This window comes from Aulonocara sp. 'chitande type north' Nkhata Bay, linkage group LG19 (assembly GCF_057382095.1).
Source record: "Aulonocara sp. 'chitande type north' Nkhata Bay isolate Kocher_YH1m ecotype deep benthic linkage group LG19, A_spYH_male_GT1.1, whole genome shotgun sequence".
In the NCBI taxonomy this organism is placed as follows: domain Eukaryota; kingdom Metazoa; phylum Chordata; class Actinopteri; order Cichliformes; family Cichlidae; genus Aulonocara; species Aulonocara sp. 'chitande type north' Nkhata Bay.
This window is the reverse complement of record NC_141362.1, coordinates 10986535-11012306: the sequence shown is the minus strand read 5'-3', so window position 1 is coordinate 11012306 and position 25772 is coordinate 10986535. Positions and strand designations below refer to the sequence as shown.

General features: G+C 44.0%; 1 protein-coding gene across 9 annotated transcripts in view; it reads right to left on the bottom strand.

Annotated features, from left to right (window-relative positions):
* The window catches only part of myt1lb (myelin transcription factor 1-like, b), a 106327-nt gene that overhangs the window by 47638 nt on the left and 32917 nt on the right, over positions 1-25772 (bottom strand). For all 9 annotated transcript variants that reach the window (XM_086275955.1, XM_086275953.1, XM_086275960.1 and 6 more), the window contains exons 2-4: positions 25257-25370; positions 19780-19825; positions 17558-17591 (exon numbers count right to left, since the gene is read on the bottom strand). In XM_086275955.1, coding sequence (XP_086132081.1) covers positions 17558-17591; positions 19780-19825 — 80 coding nt within the window. In that variant the 5' untranslated portion in view covers positions 25257-25370. The remainder of the gene's footprint in view (positions 1-17557; positions 17592-19779; positions 19826-25256; positions 25371-25772) is intronic.

Genomic DNA, 25772 nt, shown 5'->3' with positions numbered 1-25772 from the left:
ATGAGAAGAAGAGTTGTGTGTGTGTGTGAGAGTGTGAAAGAGGAGAGAGGATCATTTCAGAGCTGTCAGGCTTCTCCCGCGAGCAGCCGAGAACAAAAGGCAGCGTCTCGGTGCAGGAGGCTCAGCGCATGGCAGACGCTGCAATTTGGGGCGTTTTCTGGCTCCAGCTTGGATATCAGCTGCTATCACCCATTCACACCCCAACACACACACACAGATTCAGCAGAATAACTGTCAGACTGTCCTAAAGCTCGTGAAAAATTACTTCGGAGCAGCGGTCTTGGAATAATCCTCACTGTCAGGGAAACTTACATGATGTTTGTAGGTGTTGCGGTTCCATGTCCACTTGGATTTACGCACACGCGTTAATAATGAAAGCATCATTTAACTGTAATCTTTTCGTGTTTCGTTTCTCCAGGAAGCATTAACATGCCACAGTCCCCGTTTCTTCAGCCGGTAATTTAAATGATTTCAGACAGCGGGCGCGGCGGTGGAGAGGCTGAGAGGCAGCGGGCCCCCAAAGACTCTCTGCTCATGTCTGCTCGCTGCTGCAGCTCTAACATGCAGCCTGCAGCTACTAAACCCAACTTTTAGTCAAATACTCCACTTGCTCTGCCTCGACTCTTGCCGTTAACTCTTGCTCTTGATTTTATCCGAGCCTTGGCTGGTGTCCTTACTCCCCGCTGCCTGTCGAGTCTCCTCCTTTATCCCGAGCCTGGCGAGAGCCCGGGAGCTCAGCTTGGCTGAGACGCACAACAGTGGCGAGAAATCAGCCTCACGTGTGCTGAGCAACATCTCCCTGCAGTCGCCCTCATTCCTAAAATGCTCAGTGTCATTGCCGTGGTCTCATACGCTAACATCTCCTGGTACATGTGTGTGCACGGTGCTCAGTCATCCAGGTCACGGAGGCAGCTGGACTTCTTTTCTTTTTCCTGGACACTGCTAATACAGTTTGGGTCGATAGCTATGCAGCGTTGATCTGACTGCATTACATGTAGATTCAACTTTGGTCAGGTTTGTGACATAAATCTGTGTCCTTGACCCAAAGTCAAGCATGCTTTCAGTGGCTGTTTGGCTCTGGGTGGGTGTTTGCTACTTGTCCACAGTCCTGTTTGTGGTCTTCATGGACAGATGCTTTCTGCATCATGGTGTGTCCATCTGCATGCGGTCGAGTGTGAAGCAGCTGGTCCAAACATTTGCACCTCCAAGTTTAAGGCCATGATTCTCTACTGGGAGATGGTGCACTGAGTCCTTTCGTCTTATCAGCCTGAGCACCACGCTTGAGCGAGGAGCATCTCCGTGTCTTTATTATGGAGCTTTTATGGGGCTGTGATGGGACAAGACGGGCCAGGGTTTTTCTCGTTGTACCACATGAAATGCCGAAAGAGTCGAAGGAGGAAATTTATAGCTTCAGAGCTGCAATGGTTGTTCTTTGTCCTGTTGGGTTACATTAAACTAATGCCTACCACACACTGGAAGACATCTAAAGACAGCCAAGAGTCAGTTTTTAATCAGAGAGTAGAGGATTTTGCAGAGATATAGGATCTTACGGGGTCACTTTTTGCAGCTAAAGTCCCTTTAAGATGATTTCCCTTCATGCTTCTGGTGGAAATTCAGAAGCAGAAGCAGCTTTTGTGTCTGCTGTGGTTCGTTCTGGAAAAACGAAAAGAAAAAGAAGATGCTGCAGAAGCTCTGTGGGGAAACAGAAGAGCTCCTGTTGGTTGTCGATGATGTTCGTGTGGGTGATTTTGACCATTTGTATAAATCTGAACAGATGAAAATTAATATCTAACATCAGCTCTGTGACCAGCCTACAACAAAGCATGGAGGTGACTGCAGCGCGCCGTGACTTTAGCACAACTGTCGGGTTTTCCTCGCTGTGAACATTTAAATTGCTTAAAAAGTCTTTTGGACTGAAGCTGAAATAACTACAATGACATGTGATTTTCACTTACTGTGCACCTCATTGTGAGTAAATAACTAAATACTCTGAGCACAAATGCAGTATTTATCATATATCATGAAGTATTTGTGTTTCGAGGCCCCTGAATTAACTCCGAGGTCGGAGATTTGGTCGATTATTGATCTGTGTTTATCGTACAAGCTACTCTGCATAATGTTCCAGCAGAGCTGGAGGCAGGGAGCTCATCGGGCAGCAGAATCAGGGGGTGTAATGTGGCTATCTGTCATGCTGCAGCTAAAATCACTCCTGGATTAGCCAGGTAAGGAGTCTCTCCACAAGCGTAATGACTTCAATCAATCACCCTCAACTCAGAGGAGCGCACAGGGAAGCCGGTGAGTTAGCTGCTGGCCTATCTGCCATTTTGGAAAGGAGCTCCTTCTCGTGGTTAGCCCATTTATTCGGATGAGCAGATTTGTTCCTTATACTGGATATACTGCTAAAACCTGCAGCACGAAGCTGTCTTTTTAAAGCAAAGTGCACATCTTCATGTCCCATTTCTCCAGATTTCCATCTCCAGCAGGAACCAGCAGACTTTCTGCTGAGAGCCACGGAGCAGCTGGAGAACAGAGAACGTATGGATGCACCGACGCACGGCTGCTTTCGCTCTTTTCGTGAGATTTGTCGACAATAACAAGAAACACCAGCCTCATCTTTTACCGAATACTGGCGTTCAGAATAAAGCGTCTGCCCTTTGTGTGTTTCATTGTGATTCCCACTCTGTGCCATGTTTACTAAGCCCTGTCTCTCCAGCAGTGGAGGAGGAGGAGGGCTTTTTGACATTGATGTAATTTAGTTGGCAGCTGCTCTAAGGGAAGGGCTGGCCAGAGGAGGCAGGCGGGGGGGAAGGGAGGGCTGGTGGTGGGTTCAGGGGTTAGGGGTCAGGATGTGCCCGGGCCTGAAGCTGGCCCTGAGCAGCTGCCTGCCCCCCGCCTCCCCTCTTCATGCCCATCATGTCCCCCTGGCACGCTCCGCGCTCATCGCACATGATCTGTTATTCCCTTTGATGTCTTTCCTCAGGGATGCGGTTATTAAAAAAGAAGAAAAAAGAGGATGAAAAAAGCATAAACACCACCTGTTTATCTGACGCCGGGTGATGTCAGAAAGGTAGTCTGCAGGCTTGTCATAATATGCACAGGAGGCAAATAAGGGGGAATAAACAAATGTCATCAAAAAGGAAGTCGCATGTGTGTGCCACTGTACATTTAGCAGCCCTGGCTTTGAAATGCTTTCAAAGGCTTTTTTAAAATGCATTAAAGGTTCATACAAGGAAACAACAGACAGCAGAAAAATGCACAGTTATTCTCTCACACAGGAATTTAGGCCTACCAATACCCCAGGGGGTACGTCTGCAGTATCCTAGGCTGATAAATTCAACTTATCTCACAAAACGAGAAATTACAGTTTAACAACTGAGTAAACATGAAGAGCTGAAAGCTGCCTAAAAGTAAAGGATACACAGTGGAAACAGCCAAAATGCACTCATGTAAAAAGTGACAGAAATGGTGAACTCGCTAAAAGTAGTGCTGCTAATATCAGTCATAACTGTTGACCAACACTAGATGACTGAAACAACCAGCTAACATTATGATTTAAGCCCCTCCCATCTTCCTCCAATTTTCAACAACATAAAAATGACCAGAATTAAAACAACTTAATAATCCTGTCTCATCATTTTCAGCTGCATCCTCACATTTCTGCACAATTAAAGAATCATATCAGACTGATATGGAGCAAATAAAACACGATGAAAACACCTCCCTGCATAAAAAAACTGCATTATTGGCAAACTGCACATAACGCATTCAAAGTAAAAGCAATTATTAATAGTAGTAGTAATAATATGATTATAATAATAGTAATTATTCTACAAATGTCCCACACCAGTGTTACATGGATCAATATTACCACTGCAGATGTTTAAGGCTGATCGAATTTTAAAAAGTGTATAAAGTATTTAATTTCCAATGATGCACCAAATTCCACAAAGTCATATGCTTGTTGTGGCTAAGATAAAAACAGCTGTTAATGAGGTTTTCCTTCAAATATATTAATAGCAATAAAGCCACAGCAGAGTTAAAAGGCTTTGAGCTCTGTGACATGGCTAACTGTTCATATCTACAGGGGATTAAGACAATAATGGTCACACTTTGTACAGTCAACTATGTTCACCTGTTTCAGTGACTTGATGTCAAGCGGAGTTCATCCTGCTTCCAGAGACTGGAACACTGCCTGCTAGAAGAATAGCTAACAGCTAATAATAGTGGAATAGTTAGCTAAAACATATTGACTGAACCTTTGAAAATGGTGATTTAACAAAGTGAATAGCTGTTAAATGGAGCAGTAAAGGGTTGTGACTGTTCACATGTGGTAAACTAAATATATACTAACTGGTGAAGTAAGCGTAAAGCTGAATCAAATCTAGTTTAAAATGAATTAAAACGGGCACATTTTCACATGAAGGAGTTCACTGAGTGAAAAAGGACTCACTGCTCTGACGTGCAGTAGGCACAGGAACAGGAAATAGTAACCTTATAATGCGCTGTTTACACCATAGTTCCTCTGGTTGCACGTGACAGCGACCGATGTCTGACCGGCTCCGTCATCATACTGCGGGAATGATAACAATTGCGTCGGAGCCAAACCGAATGAACCCCGAGGCGCCACATGAAGTCTAAAGTGTAGAAGCTAATGACAGAGCTGACAGATCCGACCGACTCTGTTCTTTCACCCTCAGCCCACACTGTCTTTTTGGTGATATAAAGCTTTCCCATTAAATATGGAAATTTCTGTTTCGGTGACAGATACATCACAGAGGGGGGCTGATGGCAGAGACGGTGTTTTTTTGGAAGGGGAAGTGGCAGATTTTGATTAATGCGACCTTATCTGGTTCTGCACATGGAGGCAGAGGGGTTCCTGAGCTTGGCGGGGGTGGATGGCTGCCTCGTTCTCTCTTCACAGTCACTCTGCTTCTGTCTTCTCTCCATTTTGCGGTGAGCTCGCTCGTCTTCTATCTTTGCTTTAATGTCTTGTAGTTGCACTGTCCTTTAGCTTCACGCGGCCTTCAGATAATTCTGTCTGATTCCTTTCGTCCCCTCTTCACCTCTTCACTCTCTTCATCTCTGTACCGATCCCACTTAGCATTTCCCTGTTTCTGTTAAAGCTGCTCATCTCTCTGCTGCTCCATTGTATCTTCAATTTCCATATCTGTTTCTCTTCCTGCCAGGCAGAGAGCGAGGTGCAGTGTTGCTGCTTCCCCTGTCGCTCCATCACCACCTGGCCCACTTCCAATGCTTTTAGTGAGCGCTATCTGTCAAGCTATGAATAATACAGGCCCAAGGCTGGCGTTAGCTTGCTAGCTAGCTATGTGGAATCCAAATGAGGTCTACAGCAGGAAGAGAGCACTTGACTTTTAGCTCGCTACCACGCTCCCCCTACCAAGACAGGCAATTACTCAGCCCACAGCCCCAGCTGCAGTCATGGCAATCATAAACGCAACCCCTCACATCCCCCGTCTGCACGCACACACTTTGCATGTATAAGTAGGCGCGCGCTCCATCTCCATCCTGCACAGACATTGTCTATGCAGAGACAGAAAGTCCATATATGACAGGAAATCCATAGCTTTTCAGGCGGTGAAAAGAAAAACTGAAATTGTGAAAATCTCCAAATATATTTTGGCAGTGTTTTCACACAGGATGATGATGATGATGATGATGATGAAATCAGGGCGCTGGCTTTAAGTGGAAAACTCGTGGCCGCCTACAAATGGTAACGCCGCAGGAGCAGATGTTTGATGAGGCAAATTTAAAGTGCCAAGTGACACCAAAGGAACTCATTTAGGAGCCACGGAGATCTATTAATCAGCTGCGGCGTTACTTCATCATGCCTTATCTGCAGATTAACAGGAGACACATCGTCCACCTTTATCGCACCTGTTCCAGAGTTATGGCAGAAGGCTGAGAGGGCTATCAGGTATGTGACACGTGTACGCTCGTATAATTAGCTCAGCACCATGGCATCCTAAGGTGACAGCGTTAACCCATCCATCATTGCTTCTAATCACTCATTGGTGGAGTGTGGGCTGTAATTACAGAGCGCTAGGCAACGGCAGGCTTCACAGGTAAAAATAGTCATGCAGGATGAGAGACTTGTGCATGAGTTTGGCATGTGGTGTGTGGGAAAATGTGTGTGTATACATGCCTGTGACTACGGAGGTAATGAGATCTAGTTAGTGATGCTCCAGAGTGTCTTATTAACAAATAATAACAGCACTCCTTTGTTTTTACCTCTCCTCCCATCTATTATTCACACCTCACAGATTCACTCATGATTCATTTATACAAGCATCTTGTGCAACCTAGAAACTAAATGTCACCCAAAAACATCCCCGTCAGATGTTGCTGTGGGTACGCGTTTCCGTGTGCTCGTCGCTCGCTCGTGGCGTGCAGGTTTGACTGCGTGAAATTGGTCCTGCGTCACATAGAAGCAGCATTTCCAGTGAACAATTTGGACTCGTGCAATCTGCCTCCACTTGTGCATGCACACATAAGTGCAAATGATAGAGTGCTATTGAAACAGATGAGTCGGATCTTGCCAGATCAGTAACGAGGGCTGTAGTGAGGCCATTCTGCCATTCAACCCCCCTGTTGTGAAATCAGCATGACGCCCTGTGTACTTTAGCTGGATTCTCTTTCCGCTCAAATTGCCAGGTTGGAGAGCGGCACTCAGCTGGGAATGCTGCTCTACATGTGAAGTAGGTTGTGCGTGTGCGTGTGTGATCGCATTAAGAGCGCCGATGTAGATGTGGATGCGAATGTGTGTCAGTGAGCTGCCCCTCGCCTCTGTCCCCTCTCTTTCTTCAGGTGAAGAGCCTGTTCTGAAGGCTCTGCTCCAGTCGAGGGTCCTTAAAGCCAGGATGGAAGCACTTTACCCAGATAGAGGTAAACCTACAGTACACCATCTGACTCCTAGTGGACCATCAGACCATCAGGAGGAATAAGTGGTTTGGCACAAAGCAGCAACCTCTGGGGGTGAAAAGTGAAGCTGCAGTTCCTCTAATGGCCACTTGAAGCTGTCTTTCAAATATAATCAGTCCCTGTAGACTCCCATGTTAAAATGTCCAACCTTACAGCAGAAATAAACAGGTCTACATACAAACACTGGTTTGTTCCTTTTGGAGTATTTTTAAAGCATCTGACCAATATAATATCTGACTAACATGGCTGCTGTGCAGCTAATTATACTGAGAGATGGTCCAACAAGTCCGAGCTCCAGTTTCGCTGAGTGAATTTTTGTCTGGATGTTACTGCGGACTGATTAGATTAGTATCTGTGAATGGAGCTGAAAGTAGGACTCCACCCTCTGATCCAAATACGGTCACTTATGGCTCAAAACCCAGAACTTGTCACTAACCATGTAACCTGTCCAAAGACTGCTCTGCAACTGCCTGCCAAACAGTGGTCACCAGTTTCTATTCTCCACCCATTTGGCAAAAACCTCTTTCCTTTGGCAGCTACGGTTGCCGTGGTCACCACCAGTTTGCATGGAATTTGTACACAAAAATTAACGATCTCAAGTGAAACTCTGAAAAGCTTTTATTTTGAAGGCGAACTGTCTCATTTTCAGTTTGCGTGACTTTTTGGTGTTTCGCTGCCACTCAGCAAGTGTTTGCAGACAAGTCTGCATCTTCCAAGCAAACTACGACCACAGTACTCTGCTAGCGAGCGCAGAAATCAACCACTCACAACTCAAGTTTCCTGGTTGAACTGCGTCCAACGTAGATGACAGCGTGACACGATACGTGACAAACCATGAGAAAGTCCAATTAGCTGAATCTAAATATTATGGTTATGGTGGGTATTTGTAACTTAGAATTTCCTGTTAGAGAATTTCACATTGTAGATTCAGCAGCTTGTAGGCTATTTTCAGACGGCCTACATAACAAAATGTGTCAAACAGTGAGACAAGATGAGGCTGAGTAGTTTCCAGATGTTACTCAGGGACAGTTTTGGTGTGACGGGGTTGAACAGCTGCAGCTTGCTGTCTGATTGGCCTGTACTGCTACTGACTATTACTACAGAGAAGTCATTGATTTAGTGCAGGACAAAGTCAGTACTGTTCTGCTTTAGTGTAACACATCAGGTTAGCATTTCATTTTGCTTTGCTTATTTTCATCACGGTCGTAGTTCATAATGAAATAATCAGGTCGGACAGTTTGGGAGGTTGGATGAAACAGCTGACCTCGAGCCTGTATTAGAGCGCCTGCAAATGGACAGTGAAAGTCATTAACCCCGCCCTTCAAATATTGGACGTTCAATGTTTGGCTGTGGTTTTCACCTGGAAATCAAATTCCTGGTGGGAAAACAGGCTTCATTCAATTCGTCCTTCACTTAGAAATCAGCCCACAAACTGCTGGAGGCAACGAAGGAACGTCTCACTTTTGAAGTGCTCGTGATAACCGATGTGTTTTTAATCACAAAGGAAGAGGATATTTGTGGAAGCAGATCATTCTTTGGGTCTTTTCTCTACGTTACGAGTAAATGAGGTTCTTCAGAGGGACGCTGCAGATTTATTCTCTGCTTTGCAGCGATCCGTCACTCTTTCTGTGCACTTCCTGCTGTTGTTGAGCTCCTCCACTGTAGATACCCGAAGACTCATTGTGCCACTCTGCCGGCCGCTCGCTGCTCTCATATCAGTCTGAGTGCTTTGAGAGCATGACATAGTGGAGAGAGCAGAGACGGCTGTGTGCAAGGGAGAGGGAGTAAATAGCATCCCAACTGCAGAGATGGCATTTAAGTGTCTCTCCCTTTGCACTCCAATAGTACTGCAGACCCATTACCTCAGCGCGAGCCTTTGTGTGTCTACCAGCATCCGTGTGTGTGCGTGCGTGTGCCTCAAATGTATTTCCGAGCCATTCCTCCAATCATCTCTGTGCTCCCACGCGACTCACCCGCTACCTTTCCGTTCTGATCTTTTTCTCATTCATCATGCTTCCCCTCCTGTCCTCCTGCCAGAGGTCTCTGCTAAGGTGTAATTTAGCTCCTGCTGCTCTCTAATTTCTACCTTAGTCAGGGTGGGCGTGGCTGGCCCCCCTGACACCATGGATACAATCTGTCAATCATTCCCCACAGCCAGGAAATTGCGTTCAAAGCGAGAGTAATTATTAAGTCTGCCCTGTGTGGGTTGAATTGAACACCCTCTCCGTTTGGCACACAGAGAAATATGTCCTCAGAGGCAAGGCCAGGTGGATTAGCGAGGCTTTTATTGCTGCTTAGAACAAGGTGAGCGCTCTCTCATCTCACCTTTTGTTTCGCCTAATCTCTTTGCCTTTCCCTTCCTACCGTCCTCATTCTTCGCTCATCAATATCAAAACGGCCTGTTCTACGAGAACGTTTAAAAGAACGAGGGCTGGAAAACAACACTTCTTGATGTTTATGCCCAATTTACTGCAGGTATCTCTGTGAAAACAATGGCAGAAGCCAGAGGTGAAAGCATGAAAGAAAGTCTCCCTAAAGTGAGTGCGTTCAGTGAATCCTGTTTGTTCAAGTCCTTGAAAAGCTGAAATCAAATCCGGTGAGCAGGATGTTGTAACAGTCTGTCTCTGCTGCTGCTTACCTTTCTGTTTCCACACAAAAATGTTGATTTATTTCCAAGCCTCGCGTTCAGGAACCACATGCCTTTGTTTGCCAGCGTACGGCTGAATAAACGCTACGATTATGTGGATTCTAGTGCTCAAACCACAGAGTTTAAATAGCATCAAGGACAGCAATTCCCAAGATGCCTTGCGCCAACATTTGCTGATAACTTCCCCTTGTCATTTTTAATTACTGCCAGCATCTTCTTCAGTCACCTGTATCAGTGTTGACTAACCATAGAAACCTTGTTAGAACAGACCCGTTAACCTCTGCTCGTGAGCAGATAAGTCTGAGTTAACAAGGTGTCCTGCTGCTGCTGCTGAATGACTCCACTTCTGACCTCCAACCTTTATGTACAGGACATATTCTTCATTAACGGCGTCCTGCTGAAGGCTGGCACTGCACTCAGAGTGAAGCTTTACACGAGCTTCAGCCTCAGAGGTGGGCTACCATTACAACCTATTTCTGCCACAGAGTGTAATTAAAAGCCGGGTTAGGGTTTGGGTATGTGACACTTCAGAGTCTGAAAACTGAAGCCAATGTCCAGCAGGGATGACTCGTCAGATTGTATAAAACGAACCTGCTGCTCATGGATCTGTGAGCTCAGTAAACATTAAAGACTCCTGATGCATTTATGGTTTATTTCTAGTCTTATTGAATATGACATGATGTTCATTTAGGAAATTATGATCCCATTACAGTCAAAAAGGACCGGAAGGTCTTCAAAAAGCTAAGATGGCAACAGCCAGAACACTCAAAACAGGATTTTACGAAGCAACATTGTGGCGGCTTCATCTATATTTCATACGCAGTGTATGACTGCTATACCTGCAAAGGGGAACTCCCACTGTCTGGACTTTCTGCTCCATAGAGGGCACTCTCGACCCAGAATAAATGATGCTTTATGGAGCGGTTGAGTTGAAATTGATCAGAGATGATACTCAAAGCACAGTCTCCGGGTTGAAAGTCATGGTGCCTGATAGCAACAAGCCCAATAAGCCTGTATTTCTATACAAACACGTGATAAATACAAATAGATGGACTGATGGGACTTGGTTTTTTATTTCAATACGACAAATATTTTGAGCTCATAGGAAACCAGTTTGGCCTCCTTCACAGTCTACAAGTTAGGTGATTCGTTGTTTGTTTGAAATCTGTTTAGCTCCCTGATGAAGTGATTTTTTAAATAAATGTGACAGTGCCATGGGAATACAATTATTAAACTGTACTTCAGAACTTTCGGGATTTTTAATACACCGTGTCTATTCATGTCAGTCAGTATAACTGGGAGTACAGGCTTCCACAAATGCAATGACAACCAGAACAGGTTTGCTTATGCTGGTCTGAAATAAGAAATAAACCAGGACCAACATTAACACACCACAACATACACCTACAGACTTAACCCGAGCAGATGGTGGGACTGGGAACTCGATTCCACAAGAACCAAAAGGTAACCAACAAGTGAAATGCTTCCAAGGCAATGTGCGCCCAGGTTCTCAAACATGCCTAAGTAGAAATACTGATTATGAATCACTCAAAGGAGCTCTCAAACAGCAAATCAATCTAAAACACAGATCAAAACCTACAAGACACTCCAAAGAATATTATTCACAAAACTAAAAACCAAAGCCACTTCAAGTGTGCACGCAGAAAAACAAATACAATTTCATTTCAACAAACCAGACAGGGTTCAAAGATCCCGGACAAGCCCCCAATCATCCCAGATTAAGTGCCGTACAGGGACCTTCAAAGATTTAAAAAAATTAAAAACACTCAAGGACCTCAGAAATTATTCATTGTATCAAGGTAAGATTTTGCATATATTGTGTTAAAAATGCTAAAAATTAAAATGAGCTGATTCTGAGCAGGTCAGGTGGGAATATCAACCAGAACCGCCTCCAAGTCAACTCAGTGGCTTGATTGTTACTTCTAAGCTTGGCTTAGCATTAACACTCAGTGTTTTCTTTAGGAAATAGTTAGCTCAGAGTGCTAATAATAATAATAGAGTCTTACTTTAGACATATATTTTACATTTGTCTTTAATTTTGTGTTTGATAATAATGAAAAGAAAACATATCATCTTCCACTTACTTAAAATTCAGACATCACCGTGACTGAGATAGACAAACTTGTCTTGACGGCAAAGATTGATAATATTTGCTCAATTTTGTAACCACATCATTACACGGTGCTAAAATTTCCTATGCAAAACTCAAACGTTGCTAATCCAACAGCACAGATGTGTATTTGTCTGCATGCATGCAAACGCACTCTCTATACGTCGTTGTGAACCTAAACCCTGTGTGTGCATGTCTGCAGAGTCTTATGGTATTTGCAGGGCCTCTGAGGGTATTCAAACATTCAAAGGCTGAGAGAGGTGGAGGATACGGATGGTGCGCCAGCATCTAAAAGGCGGGGGGAGAAAAAGGATGGAGCGAAGGGGCTAATTAACATATTAATGACCCCACCTTCCTACAGCTTCTGTCGGATAGTCCAAACACTTTGATAAGTATGCAAATGAGAGCCGCACCATCTGAAGAGGGAATTAGCTCTGCCAGAGAGAAAAGGGAGGGGGCAAGGGAGGGAGGAAGGAAGGCAGGGAAGGAGGCAGGAAAGGATAGAGTGTTAGGAAGGGGAAGAGGAGGAAGGAGAGTCGGGCATGCTGATGAAGTGATATCTCCATGTTTATTTTAGCTGTCTTTAATTATCTTCTGTGCACAGCGTGCCTTGGTGTGTTATAAAACCACGAGCGGTGAAAGAAAAGACTTCCATTCTTGCTGCTCTTGGATCGATGCAGCGGCGCCCGTCAGCCCCGCGGCGATGTGCAGAATGGCTGCAGGGGCTCGAGCCCGTGGGCGGCTCGGAGCGACGACCCCGAGCAAAAAAGGGTGGGTCAGTGTAACGCAGCCTATGGTGGAGCTATAAGGACGAGGGAGACGTGTGGGTGAGACAAAGAGAGGAGAGTGGATCTGTGCCGTGTCAATCGCTTCCTGTTTGGCCTCGTTTCAGCTCTAACGCTGACGATCTAAAGCCCTCTTCCTCGGCCAGGCGGTGACCACCTCATCTCTTTTGTGAGGGAGCAGGAGTCTGACAGGGGAAAAATGAGGAGCTTTAGCCGTTATCCTCCTTACTTAACTGTTCTCAACACTTCAGAGATAAAGCACAGAGGGACTGACAGCAGAAATCTCTGTGTTCAAAGTGAAATCGAGCAAATCTGGATTTGATTTCCTTGATGTATTTATATTTTTTGCACTGAGTTTCTCAGGATTTTGCAGCTTCAGTTCCATTTTTGGATGAAGAACTGAACACAACATAAAAATATCTGCACGAATCTTGGCCTTTGTTTGAAATCAGGGGAATTCTTAACACCATAATTAGCAGAAGCCTGTGCTGTCCTAGTTATGTAAGATGGCTCTTTTTGTCTTTTTGAAATTGGATTACCGCAGGAGGAACCATTTATTTCAAAAATGGGGGGGCTGGGGGTAATTTTTATATCTCACAGTCTCCGGCAGAAAGCTGTCCTCCGCCGTCGAGCCCATGCGCAGTTCTTATACACCCCAATAAACATGATTAGCATGGCAGACTGTAAATATGCAAATGACAGAGGAGATGTGGAGCGAATGTTTATGCTGTGAGCTTTCCCGTCTGCACAAACTCGCCTCCCCGTCTATCTCACGGTGAGCTTTATGGAGACGGGGTCCTCTCTTAAAGCCACCTTTGCTTTTTTCTTTCATAAAAGAAATTCATCCATGTAATTGGAGCTTTAAACGTGAAAGGATGCCTTTTCCTTCAGTGTCTTTGCTGCTTTAGCTGCGCACAGATGAAGGCAGCTGCAATGGCCGCATGCTGAAAGCACCCTCTCTAAACAGCTTCTTCCCACATGAATCTGAATTATGCTCTATATGCGTGCCTTTCTGCTGCACTCTGACTTCAATTAGCCATCCTGCACATCTATGATTACTGTGCCAGTTGATGGTGACTGAAAAGCCACTGAAAAGTCAGAGACCCCACTGGTGTACTGCGGCTGAGACCTGAGATCCCACTGCCTCAAATGATTTACATTCTGTATAATCTATGAAAGCGACTTAAATAAAGTTAATCTGAGTGGATGAAATGTGCCCTACAGCACAGCTGCTGCTGTATTTATCATGCCAGTTATTCACCAAAGTGGATCTTTTCTTCTCTTTTAACCTTAACATCTTTATTGTCACTCCATTACAGCAGCTTTGCATGATTCACAGTCCAAAATAATCCTTTTGTACGTCACACCGGTGCAGCTCCTCAGCTCGTCCTCTGTATGAAACAAGCTGTTTTAGCAACTTTCTTCTGATTGGCTGCCCCTCCTAAACAAAGGTGGGTGGGGCTTCTTTGCACAAGCTGACCATATTAAGAATATCCCCTGTCTATGACATCACCTCGATCTAAAAGTAGAAAAAACCGTGACAATCTGTTCAGGGATTACTGCACATCCGCTGATTATTAGAAACATGGGCCATGTGAATGTCACTCAGGTCCATTTACCATATGCAAGCCTGATATTGATAACATTACCTAGACACTTAATGCACTCGATCTTGGTCCAATAAAAGCATTTACCCAAACACATTTATTTATGGATCAGCCGTATTAAACCTGGAGCGGTTCTTAAAATATATTGAATTCATAGATTTTTATGGTTTTAAATCAAGTTTGTTTCTGTTTTTTATAACAATTCTCTAACAATGATATAATAACAAAGGACAGCAGATCGGGATATAAACTAATGTGTAGATAAATATTAAAGTATGAATATTTTAAAAAGAAAGAATGGAAAATTATGTAAAATCAGCCTTTAAAGTATTATCAGTAAAATCAGGTCAAAAAGGTTTGTGTTGGTTTTGGGGATTTTTTCACATAAATCAACAGTTTTCATCTTAGAAATTATTAGTTTTTCATATTAATTTCTTTACGCAGCACTATATTTGTCTCTCACTGCATTTGTAACTGTGATCATATAGTGTCCATGCTGAATAGGATTTTAAACACACATACGCAGAGCCGAACGGCCCGTGTCAAGCGTGTTCGCCCTGAAGACTATCAGCTCTCCGGGGAGAGAGGCCATCGAGCAGCATTATCGACATTATAGACGCCTCAGCCTGGAGATAGGCTTCCCATCGATCCCCTGATTAATTACTATCTGCAGGCAGCAGCACAGTGAGGGATGGAGGAGGAGGAGGTGAGAATGATAGAAAAGGGGGAGAAAGACTGAAAGAGAGGGGGAGAGAGCAGGGAGAGTACACCTTGGACTATCTATGAATATCAGCTAAAGGCTACGCAGTAATCTTCCAGGTGGAATATTATTTATTGATATATAGGTAGGCAGGAACCCTTATCTTACCCCCCGAACACACAGCCAAGGACAAAGTGAAACTCACACATTACTGTGGTGGAAACAACTCGCAAAGACGAGTAGAGGACACTGAAGCATCCACACTTTCAACCAGGTGACACAACATGGCTAATAGAGAAAAACAAGCATGCCACATGTATATTCGAGCCTCTGTGCGCACTGTCAGCACCTCCTTGTCTTAGCCTCCACCGTCTAACCAGAAGAGTCCGTATTGGTTAAGAGATACACTGTGCAATCCAGGCTATCCACAGCTTTGTTAGGAGCTGTTCAGGTATTTCACAGAGTGACACGGCCCGAATGGAGGCGCATAAGCTTATTGACTTATGTTACAGCGGGTCGACAGTCTCAGGGGGACGAGGAGTGAAGCCGCAGCCTTTAACTGGAGTTCATTAATGGTAACTGCTTGTCCTGACCAGTCGCCCTCCTCAGGGGAAGGAAAATAAACAACCAAAACCTGCACTTCCTCTAATGTCCACTCGAAAACTGAGTCAGGCCATTACTGGGTTGTGGCCTCTCTGACTAACAGCTAGGCTTCACCTGAACTGGACCTCTGAACCATGTATGGAGCATTTTAATGACATTATCCACCAACAGTGTGGCTGCTGTGGTGTTACTTAGCGCTGGGTATTGATTCGATTCCAACTCACAAGGTCCCTATTCGATTTGATCGTAACGTTACTAACAGACCGCCCAGGAAGTCTGAGCTCGTTTTGAGGGAAATTCAAGGATTTTATTTGGCAATGCAGAAGTGCCTTAAATGTGCCTTACTTTTAATGGCCACAAGGGGGCAATACACGTGGTTGCCCACACCTTTAAATTGCCCTTTAACCTCCTAGGACCTGGTGTCCACATATGTGGACATCACATTTTGGGTTATTTAGACCAAAATACTCAATTTTGCTCTACAAGCACCTGATATTCACTTATGAGGACATTATGCTGCTCCTGTTCTATCAGAATTTTAAACGAATATCCTCATATGTGGCTCTGATTTTTCTTAAAAACAAAAATAAGGTAAAAAAAAAAATCTGGTAATTCTTTGTTTTTACATTCATCGGACCCCAATCAGCCCAAATATCAAAGAGAAATTAAAAATGCTGCTGTGGAAGAGTTCAGGTCTTAGGAGGTTAAAGTTAACGTCACTTACAACCTTATGGAAGTCAAATAATTTGCTGTAATGAGCACATAAACCTCATTTAAACCAGGAAGTCCTGTTTTTCAAGGAAGATCTGGCCATGAAGGCACAACCTTAAATCATATAAAACATGAATAACATAATACTTTATAAAAAGCTCTCAACTCTCCCTGACAGACAAAAGCCTCCAGCTTTAGAGAGCTTATTGGTGACCAGAAAGGTTCAAAGGTTATGCAAAGGTTCAAAATAAGAAAAAGTTCAGAGAAAGTTCCGGGTCCCCAACAAGGAGCCGACTGTGATTAGCATAAATCACAGGAACAGGTTTGTGCTGCTGTCTCGTCAGGCTGAATGAGAAGCTTGACTCTGTACAGCCAGCTGAGTAAAGTATGGTGTCATCTGCATAAAGGTGCACTTTAGCTGTAAACATATTCTGTGCTACATATGTTATTAATGATAGTGCAAATTAACCTGAACCATGGTGGACTCCTCTGAAACTCTTCAGGAAACCTGACATCTGAAGCTTCCAGCAGCATCACCAAGTCTGCCTAACAGCAGCTCGACACAACCAAACCAGACTCGGATCGACAAATACAACAACACAATTATTCTTCTGGTCCATTAATATTGTGATTTGTTCCCAACATAGCTGTTGGTACCATGACCCAGTCGAACGTCAGACTTTCGTCAGTTTCACCTAAGATATTAATATCAGCCAAACATATAAGCTAAGAGTTTATTTCAGATTAACAGGGTGATAATTGTTTAAACCTGGAGGGTCACAGCCTTTCATAAGATGCCTGATGTTAGTCTGGAGACTGTCAGGTGAGTAATATACATCGTGTAAATATAAAGCAAACAAGATGTTTTTTACAATTCTATCCAACATTTTCTTTTTCTAGCAGCACTTTCCAGCACGAAGCTTTAACAGCTTAAATGTGGCTCCAGTCACGTTACCTTACTTAAAGCAGGTAAATTAAGCTAATTAGTATCTTGAAGTAGCTCCTGACACAGTGGATGGTTTTAGAAATGACGGCACTTCCTAAAACTGTTCTGAGAGGAAACTTTTCCAGTGACAAAGAGAATAAAGTTCTACCTTCCACCCACTCCACTCACCCAGCGAGAACTTTTAGGGCTGTAGGCGTAGAAAGAGAGAAGGAAATGTGCTGAATGCTTAATACATTGATAATCGACCATCATCGAAATAACATTGAGAACATTAGACAAAAACAGACAAGAAATCCTCTTATTTAATATTTCATGTGTGGAGTTGGAAAAAGAAAGTGGTGCATGTTTTTGTTCTGCTGTTATCAGAGGATGTCCAAAGGGAGGGACGCGAGTGTGGAACTCACACAGGAAGAATCTCGAGTATGGGATCATCATGGAAAACAGGCAGGTTTGTGTGTGTGTGTGTGTGTGTGTTCATTCCCACTGACCTGAAAAGCTCTGTTAATGCTGGATCCACAGGCACTGGAAGAGAAACACAGAGAGATTATGAAACATGTGAAATCCGCCTGAACGGCCACGACTGTGACTCTGCATCAGTTTCCTGCGACATCATCAGGGAAACACTCGAAGCTGGAGAGAACGTCACTGAATGCAGGCGTATATTCATCATCTGTACTTGTGTCTGAGGACATGTGTGTGATCTGTCTGCAGCTTATTACTCTCGTCTGAATGTTTGGATCAACAATATGGAAACGATGCAGTGTCACAAAGTTGTCACTTTCATATATGTATGAAGACCAGGACGACTACATGAATGTGAGTCAGTGGACTTCACACTGAAATTTAACACCTGTTCTAAAACTGATAAATATTATATCATATTTGATAAATTAAAAAAACTGAAACGAATAATAACAAAGCTTTTAAGATAAACATTAAAAACTACTGTCAGACGACAGTTTAACGTTAATAAACTGTCTCTAAATCTAAATATTACAACATTTGGAAACTGAAAAGAAATTCATTCAAATCTATGATTTAAAATTAAAAGAATTATTGCAGGAAAAATCTCAACATGGTGACAAATATGATTATAAAAATTCAATATACTTTATAATATAAGAGTCGAAATTTCATTTGTAATTTCTCTGTGGCAGTATTTTATTTTGATATAATATTTTTATATGATATGATATATATACACATTTGGGTTTTGTGCTAGTAAAAAGTAAAACGCTGTCATGTTTGCACACGATACACGTTTATTTTGCTGTATTCAAAGGCAGCTGGAGCAGAAACGTTTGGTGTGACGATAAGAAATAATCTTTAAACTTTCATGAAAACAAAATTGGTTCGATTATTTATATTTAACATCTGTGATTTAAAAAAGTGCAAAGTGTTCAAGTGTCACGAGTGATCATAAATTAACAAATAAATATGTTGAAAGGAAAAAAGTAACGTTGTGAGATCCGAGCCATCACAATGAGAATAATTTAGATATAATGTGTCTTTGGTTTGTTGGAATATTTCACTTTAATTTCATGGGACAAAAAGCATGTAGATGATGGAAGCTCTGAAAGTAACAACAACAACAATAACAATAATAATAATAATAATAATAAAATGGATTATTCCTAAAAACGCAAGTCTAAAAACCTGAACTCGAAGTCACCAAGATCCCATAATTTCCTTGTACATGAACAGTGGCAATAAAGTGCTATTCTATTCTATTCTATTCTATTCTGACGTTTGGGATCCTGTCACATTTCACTGTGTGTTATACTTGTATAACTATGCATGTGACAAATAAAAAACCTTGAACCTTAAACCTTGAACCTGTCCTTTGGTGCACAGACGTGACCCTTGACCCAAACAGCAGACTCGTTGCTGTGTGTGTATGACCTGCAGGACTGTTAGATGTCCGTTTGAGATGATTTGTATGTCACTGATTGCCAAAACTAAACTTTTTTAAATGCTGCTTGTCTAACAGCTTTAACTGCTACGTACAGCCTGAGTGGGCGTTACACAGCTGGGACTAGTTTCACAGATGAGAGCTGTAGAAGGATACGGGCTTAAACATCACTGGGATTAGCAAACAAAGGTCAAAGGTCAGTCCCATGTTATACTGCAGATGCTCTCTGTTTAAATGATTCTGTCTAAATGAAGGGAACGATGATCTCAGTGACACATCTTTGGTTTCGCCTGAACTTCAATCACACGGCTGACGAGCTGCTTGATCCTCGTGATGGAGGAGCAGCGGTCACCACTTTCATCCTCGCCTGGTCAAAGATGTCGGGCACTCAGAGTTGGAGGGGATAAAATATGAATGTAGCATCTTAGATGTTTCAGACAGAGTGGACTGAGCCTCGGTTCAGTTTTACTGAGATGTTCCAAAGGAGAGTCGCTGACAGCTGCCGTTTCTTTGGTTTAAATAAAGTTCAATAACCTGTTTTCACTTCGCAGGGTTTCATAGGAGTGGATATCGCTGCGGTAGATATTTCATTGTGAACAAAGCTCTTAAAATGTGGATTTCTGTTTCTGTCAGATATAAAACGAGCGATAGAGGAGCAGAGAGCCGCGAGAAAAGCCAACTCGAGTGTGACAGTCTGGGATTTGTGCAGTAGCGTGTGTGCGCTGTGTGTGTTTGTGTTGGGGGAGTGAAGGTCACCCTGAATGGTGTATGTGTGCATGTGTGTGTGTGTGCAGATACCTTTGGAGCGTGTGCGATGGCGCTTATCATCTGCATCCACCTCCATCTGCAGAGAGGCACAAACAAGCTGTTAAACACACAACAGACACGTCGCAAAATTAGCTTTCATTTGGATCCATGTTCGCTCAGGTGCTCGGGACTTTTCTGCAGCTTGTCAAACATTTCAATTCACACCCGACATTGGAAAGAACATTTCACGAGACGACTGACGGCAGCGTTTGTGTAAATGATTAAAATCCTTCAGTAAGATTTGAGTTGTCGCCCTGCACTGGTAACAGAGACCTAAAAACCTCATGAAAGCAAACAGCCAAACCCACGGGTGTAACGCCAATGCTGTGCTTCGCTTTTCCTCAGAAACTCTTTGGGAACCGTATTAATTTCCAAAGTCTGACCACAACAGATGTGGTCACACAGACTTTTTTTTTTTTGTATCGAAAAAATATCGAACCGTGACACCAAAGTGTCGAACCGAACCGTGAATTTTGTGTATCGTTGCACCCCTAATAAACATGTGACTGTTCAATCAGTCATGTTACAGATTTATTGACCTCATCAAACACAGATGGCTCTTCATTTACTGGGATAAATATTCCACCTTACTTTCACATGGAGCCCTGCTGTGGGGCTGAAGAACAGTATTTCCTGGTCACACAGCTGTCCTGAAGGAGGAAGCACTTTGTGTATCAGGGCAGTTTAACATGAGGACTCCCATCATTGCTGGAGCCCCTGGTGGGCGTTAGAGGAACTGTAGGTTTTATTTCTTTATTTTGGCCGGCCTCTCCCTCAAAGATGGGTGAGGAGTTCATCCATCCAGGAGGGGCTGAGAAAGCTGACGAATTAGCGCTTCTGTCAGGACAGAATATTTTACTTGGATCACTGAAACCAATATCAAAACACTGAGCTGCACAATAAAAGCACTTCCTGTCCGCACCATTAGAAGCTCCTCCTGCTGATTTGAAGTGATTGTTGGGAATCATCTAACTATTAACATGAGCCATGCGAGCACACAGCCAGCACACGAAGGAACAAAGACTTTTACGTCTCCATGAAAGGCGCAGATACTGCAGCATCCGTCCTGGAAGAGCTGACATGAGGTATAAAAACCCACAAGGTGACTTTTCATCCAGTCTGAGGTGGATTACACATGTTGGAGCGATAGCATCGCCGCTGCTCGTTGTTCCAGAGAAGCTTTGATAAAACAGGAGAGCACTGGGCATTTTAGTCTCATTTTAATCTCCCGCTCTCACACACACCAACAACACACGCTCAGCCGGTCCCTCCTTACTGCACTAATAAGATTTACGAGGTATCCTCGCTTTTCATCATTTTATTTTTCTCCCGTCGAAACATTTATGGGCGTTCGTAAAGAAACACACCATTAGAGCTGAGGGGCTCTACAGTAAAGTAAGTGTGGTGTTAATAAATCACGTTTAATAAAAAGAGACATCCAAACAGGGCCTCCGTCACAGCCCAAACCTGCCAGGCAGGCATGAATATTTAGGGACATCTGGAAATAAAGCAGGGACGCTCCGAGGTGTTGGGATTTATGACGGCTCGTTGAGAGGATAAACCTGCCTCAGAGGGATGTGCAGGTCTGACATACATGAGCCCCAGCGGTATCATGGGTGGGACAAACATTGCTGCGTGGCCACAAGAATTTGATTTAGTTTGAAACTTTGGACTTTGGATTATTCTTCACGGTTTTCGCTTCACTTCATCAGCGGAGATGAAGCAGGATGTTAGTCCGACATACGTCAGCACATGCGGTTCAGTCGGGAGGCCCTGCAACATAAAGCACCTTTAAAAATGTCTCCAAATCTCTCAGCTGCCTCCAACATCCTGTGAACTGATTTGTAAGCGACGGCTGGCCTTTCCATGCGTGCAGAGGAGATATGAGCTGTGGACTACAGTGTGAGCCCGGCTTGTTTAAATGCACACACATGCATACTAACAGAGCCTATCTGACGCTGTCAGACTTTCTCTGAGGGTTTGAAGCGAGGCCCGAGTCGCTGCCGAACACGAGCGGATCCGGGAAGCCTCGTCGTTTACTTCCCTCGAGCTTCCTCGGGAGACTTGGACCTGGGAAGCGCGCACGCCTCTGCAGCTCGCCATATGTTGGCGAGTCATGCGTATTCCGTCTGGCATTTTCTCTCTCTTAGCACCCCATGGGAAAATGTCACGGCTGTAATGAAGGTTAGCCTGCTTATTGAGGATTAGTTGGAGGCCCACTCCTTCTCTGTCTGTGTCTCAATTAGAGCTGGGATCAATGGCATTAAAGGCCCAGATGAATGACCACTGAGTCACGCTGATCCCTGCTCCAAAAGTTCACACTGCTTAGTTAAGAAAACACCTCGAACAATGAGAAAACTCTGCATGTGTGATTATTTCTGCACAGCAAGCAGATTTAACCCAACTAACTGATTGTGTGTCAAAATGAAAGCTGTCCACTGAACTTTCGGTAAATGTTTAAGTTAATGAATTTTCCTTTTTTTTTTTCATAAACTCATCGTTCATCGTTTTCAAAGTAAGAACTGTGATTCAAAGCAGGACACGAGGGGATGGCAGCTGGAGACAGTAACCAACAAACGTTTGATCCTGTTGTCGTTGAAGCAGTTTGGTGCTTTAACACATCCATGAAACAGGAATAAGACTCTCAGTCATCAGTGTGTGACTGGATGAAGAGGAAACAAATCTGTTGCCCTCTACATCCACAGAAACTCACATCAACTGTTTCCAATCAGACTCCAGAAGCTCACAGGCCTGAAACGCGCAGCAACTTTGCTTCTATATAAGAACAAAACCAGAATATAGTTGCTGACGACCTGTCTGTGATTATTAATGAGGCCGTGAAAAACCTCCATCAGTCAGACTGAGACTGTTTGCAGACAGGTTGCATCCCAGCAGGTGACCTTGGCCAAGGTTGCTCAGATACTTGCAATCAGTCCCTGGCATCGCCGGGGAACCGCATGTCCTGTTTGGAAGAAGGTTAGTGCTCCCCCCGGCCCCCCACAGTTTGTACGCTTCATCCATTACAAAATAATAAAACAATATGTTAAATCTAAAATATGAGTAACCTGCAGAGTTACCCAGTCATGGTATGCACTGTGTTTGGTGACGTTTGCATCAAAACATCAAAACTAAAATGATATTTTTCAAAAACAAAGTTATTACAGGCCATTAAAGTTTAACAGCAAAGATCAGAGTTTTTTATTTTTCTACACTGACAACAACAAACAGCTTCATCAGCTTTCACAGGCTCAACAGTAATCCTTCCTGCTAAAATTACAGGAATTATTATAAAAGTTTCAGCAGAATTTAGTCTGAAGTTGGACAACAGCCACAAATGTTTGTTGGCCAGTTAAAAAAACAGAAACACAAAATCTCAGTTTGAACATTAATGTTGCAGTCAGCCAATCACGTTTCAGACTGGTGTAGGACTCAGTGGCGCCTAGATGAACCCTCTGATGAGCGCCGCGTGTTCGTGCAAACATGACAAACACGTGTTCAGCAGTGCTGCGAGGCACAGCTCAGACTATCACTGTTTTTTATTCTCCGGGATCTTTATGACGTCACAGAGCTGGCCCTTACATGGTCATCCCAGGCACAGAAGCCACACCTACCTTCTGTTTATTTGTCACAGAGTGCCAATCAGAATAAAATGCTTTAAAGGGGGAGGAGCTAAAGCAGTTTCAGACAGAGGATGAGGTGAGGCAGTTAAAGAAGGATTATTACGAGGAGAGAATCATGCAAAGCTGCTCACTGATGAAACCACAGAGCTGGAAGCAGCAGAATGAGTCCAGTTCAGAGAGGCTGAGAGTTTTGATGCACAACCTTAATGTTAATGAAGCTAACGGAGTAATTCACTCTTCATTTCACGCATGACGTCCTCGTGGGTTTGTTTGGTAGAATCCAAACTGAGCACAATCCTTTTAGCGCGTCCTTATTCGGAAGTTCTTCACGTGTTTTCTGATTTGCATCCATGAATATTAGCCTGGGCTGCACAAACACACGAAGCCAGGTCATGAACGGGAGCGAGACTCTTAATTCAGCTCACATATAGGAAACAGCAGCAGCACTGATCAGAGTCGAGATCAATGCCAAAATAAAATGCATCAAAAAATGTAAAAAAGGTTTCAGGGAGGAGAAACGGGGTTAGCATTGGAATATGCACAGAGACACAGAACAAGCATTTTGTATGTGTGTGTTTACGATTTAGGTGGTGATGGGGGAGGGGGGGGAGGGGGTGGGGCTCAGACATCTGTCACAACAGTTCACATCGTCATTGCTTCCCTTTGTTTTACCCTTGAAGTTTTGGGAGAATGCGTTTCAGGCATATGGCGCCCAACCCCACCCTCACACACATACACACATTGATATTCTGTGCAGCGTAGCAGCAGGGGGGAGCCACCAAAACCGTGCTGGCATTATCGAATTTCACTGCAAATAGGTATTTACGCCGTGCATCATCCAGTGGCAGTAAACACGTGTGCCAAACCGACGCTAAGTGCATCTGAATTAGTGTGAAGGGCCGCCGAGATAGCATCTGAGTGGGCGTTCGGCGTGTGTGTGTGCGTGTGTGAGGCTGAAATCTGGGGAGTGATTCCTAACTAGGAATGAAAATGGTTTTGGTGGGTGACAGCAGCTGTGCAGGGCGCTGAAATGCTGCGATCGCAATAGAATAAAACAATTTATGAGCTGGTCCGCCGATGACAGCGCGCTGTAACGGTATGGATGTGAAACTAACCTGATTTCTTTAACGCCTAAGCGGGTCTCGTGTTTTATTCTTCATAAAACTCTGATTTTATTCAGCCTCGCCATCCGGGACGCTTGGAAAACATTCCATCTTTGAGCCTCGCGTTTGATCGTTACTAAACATATAAGCAGCTGTAAACATCTGGGCTTCTATAGTCACCTGACCCTACACCACAGTTCAGACTTAGCCATAAAGGATGGACACGCCACCAGGACATGTTTGTGCGATCTTTCCGCTGCTTTGGTGGAGCCAGAGGTGACCACATCTATGCAACAGGGTGCAGCTATAAGCTAACACTAGCACTAAAATGTACCTGTGCAGTTCTTTCTACTGTCCTGCAGGGGGCGACTCCTCTGGCTGACTGTATGGAAAATAAGCTTCCTGCTCACTTTCCTGATGACTTCATGGTCTCAGGTGCTTTCCCAGGAAGCAGGACAGGATTCAGAGCAGGGGATCGATAAGCTGATAAATTAAAATAAAAAAATCTGGTTCCTAAATGTTTGGCTGAAGCTTTTATTGGACGGATCGCTGAATCTGCTTTTTATATCCAGGCAGCGATCGAAGCTGAAGCTCCAGAACCTGCAGTTTGGTTTTGCCAACACATTTTTGTGTGAGCAAATAAATAAATCAGAAATCAGTACAAAGAGTCATAAAAGCTCATTGTTGCCATGATTTCAGGAGGAAAACCAACATGAATGGCAATGATCCTGCAGACGCGCTGTACCTGAAGCGTTGTGGGCGTGACACAGCTCGTTGGCCCCGACCTCTGCTTCCAGCGTGACCTTCTGACGTTTGGCGAGGGAGGAGCGGCTCACCACGTCTCCTCCAAACTCATTTTCTGCACAGAGGGAGGAAGGAGAACACGCATCATTAAAATCATTCCCAGAACAATCACATTCACACACAGAGCCGTGACAGGATCTGAAATTTCCTCTCCTCCTTTGACTCCGGGCTCATGAATAGTCATATAGCGTCAGCTATGCGGCGCACGCCAAAGCCAACGCTGATTTCCGCCATAACGACGGCCGCTTGTCGTGTGCGATAGGCTTGGCAACATGGGGTAATTAGCTAGATCTATCATCTGCTGGAGGAAGTGGGGACAAATATAGCTAATGATCCGTGCCTGCCTCCATGATTTCTCTCCTCGGCTCTCCATCCTCTGCTGAGCGCGAGGAAGAGGAGGCAGAGAGGGGGGTCCCCGCTCTGTCGATGGAAAAAAAATGACCCGAGATGGAGAAAG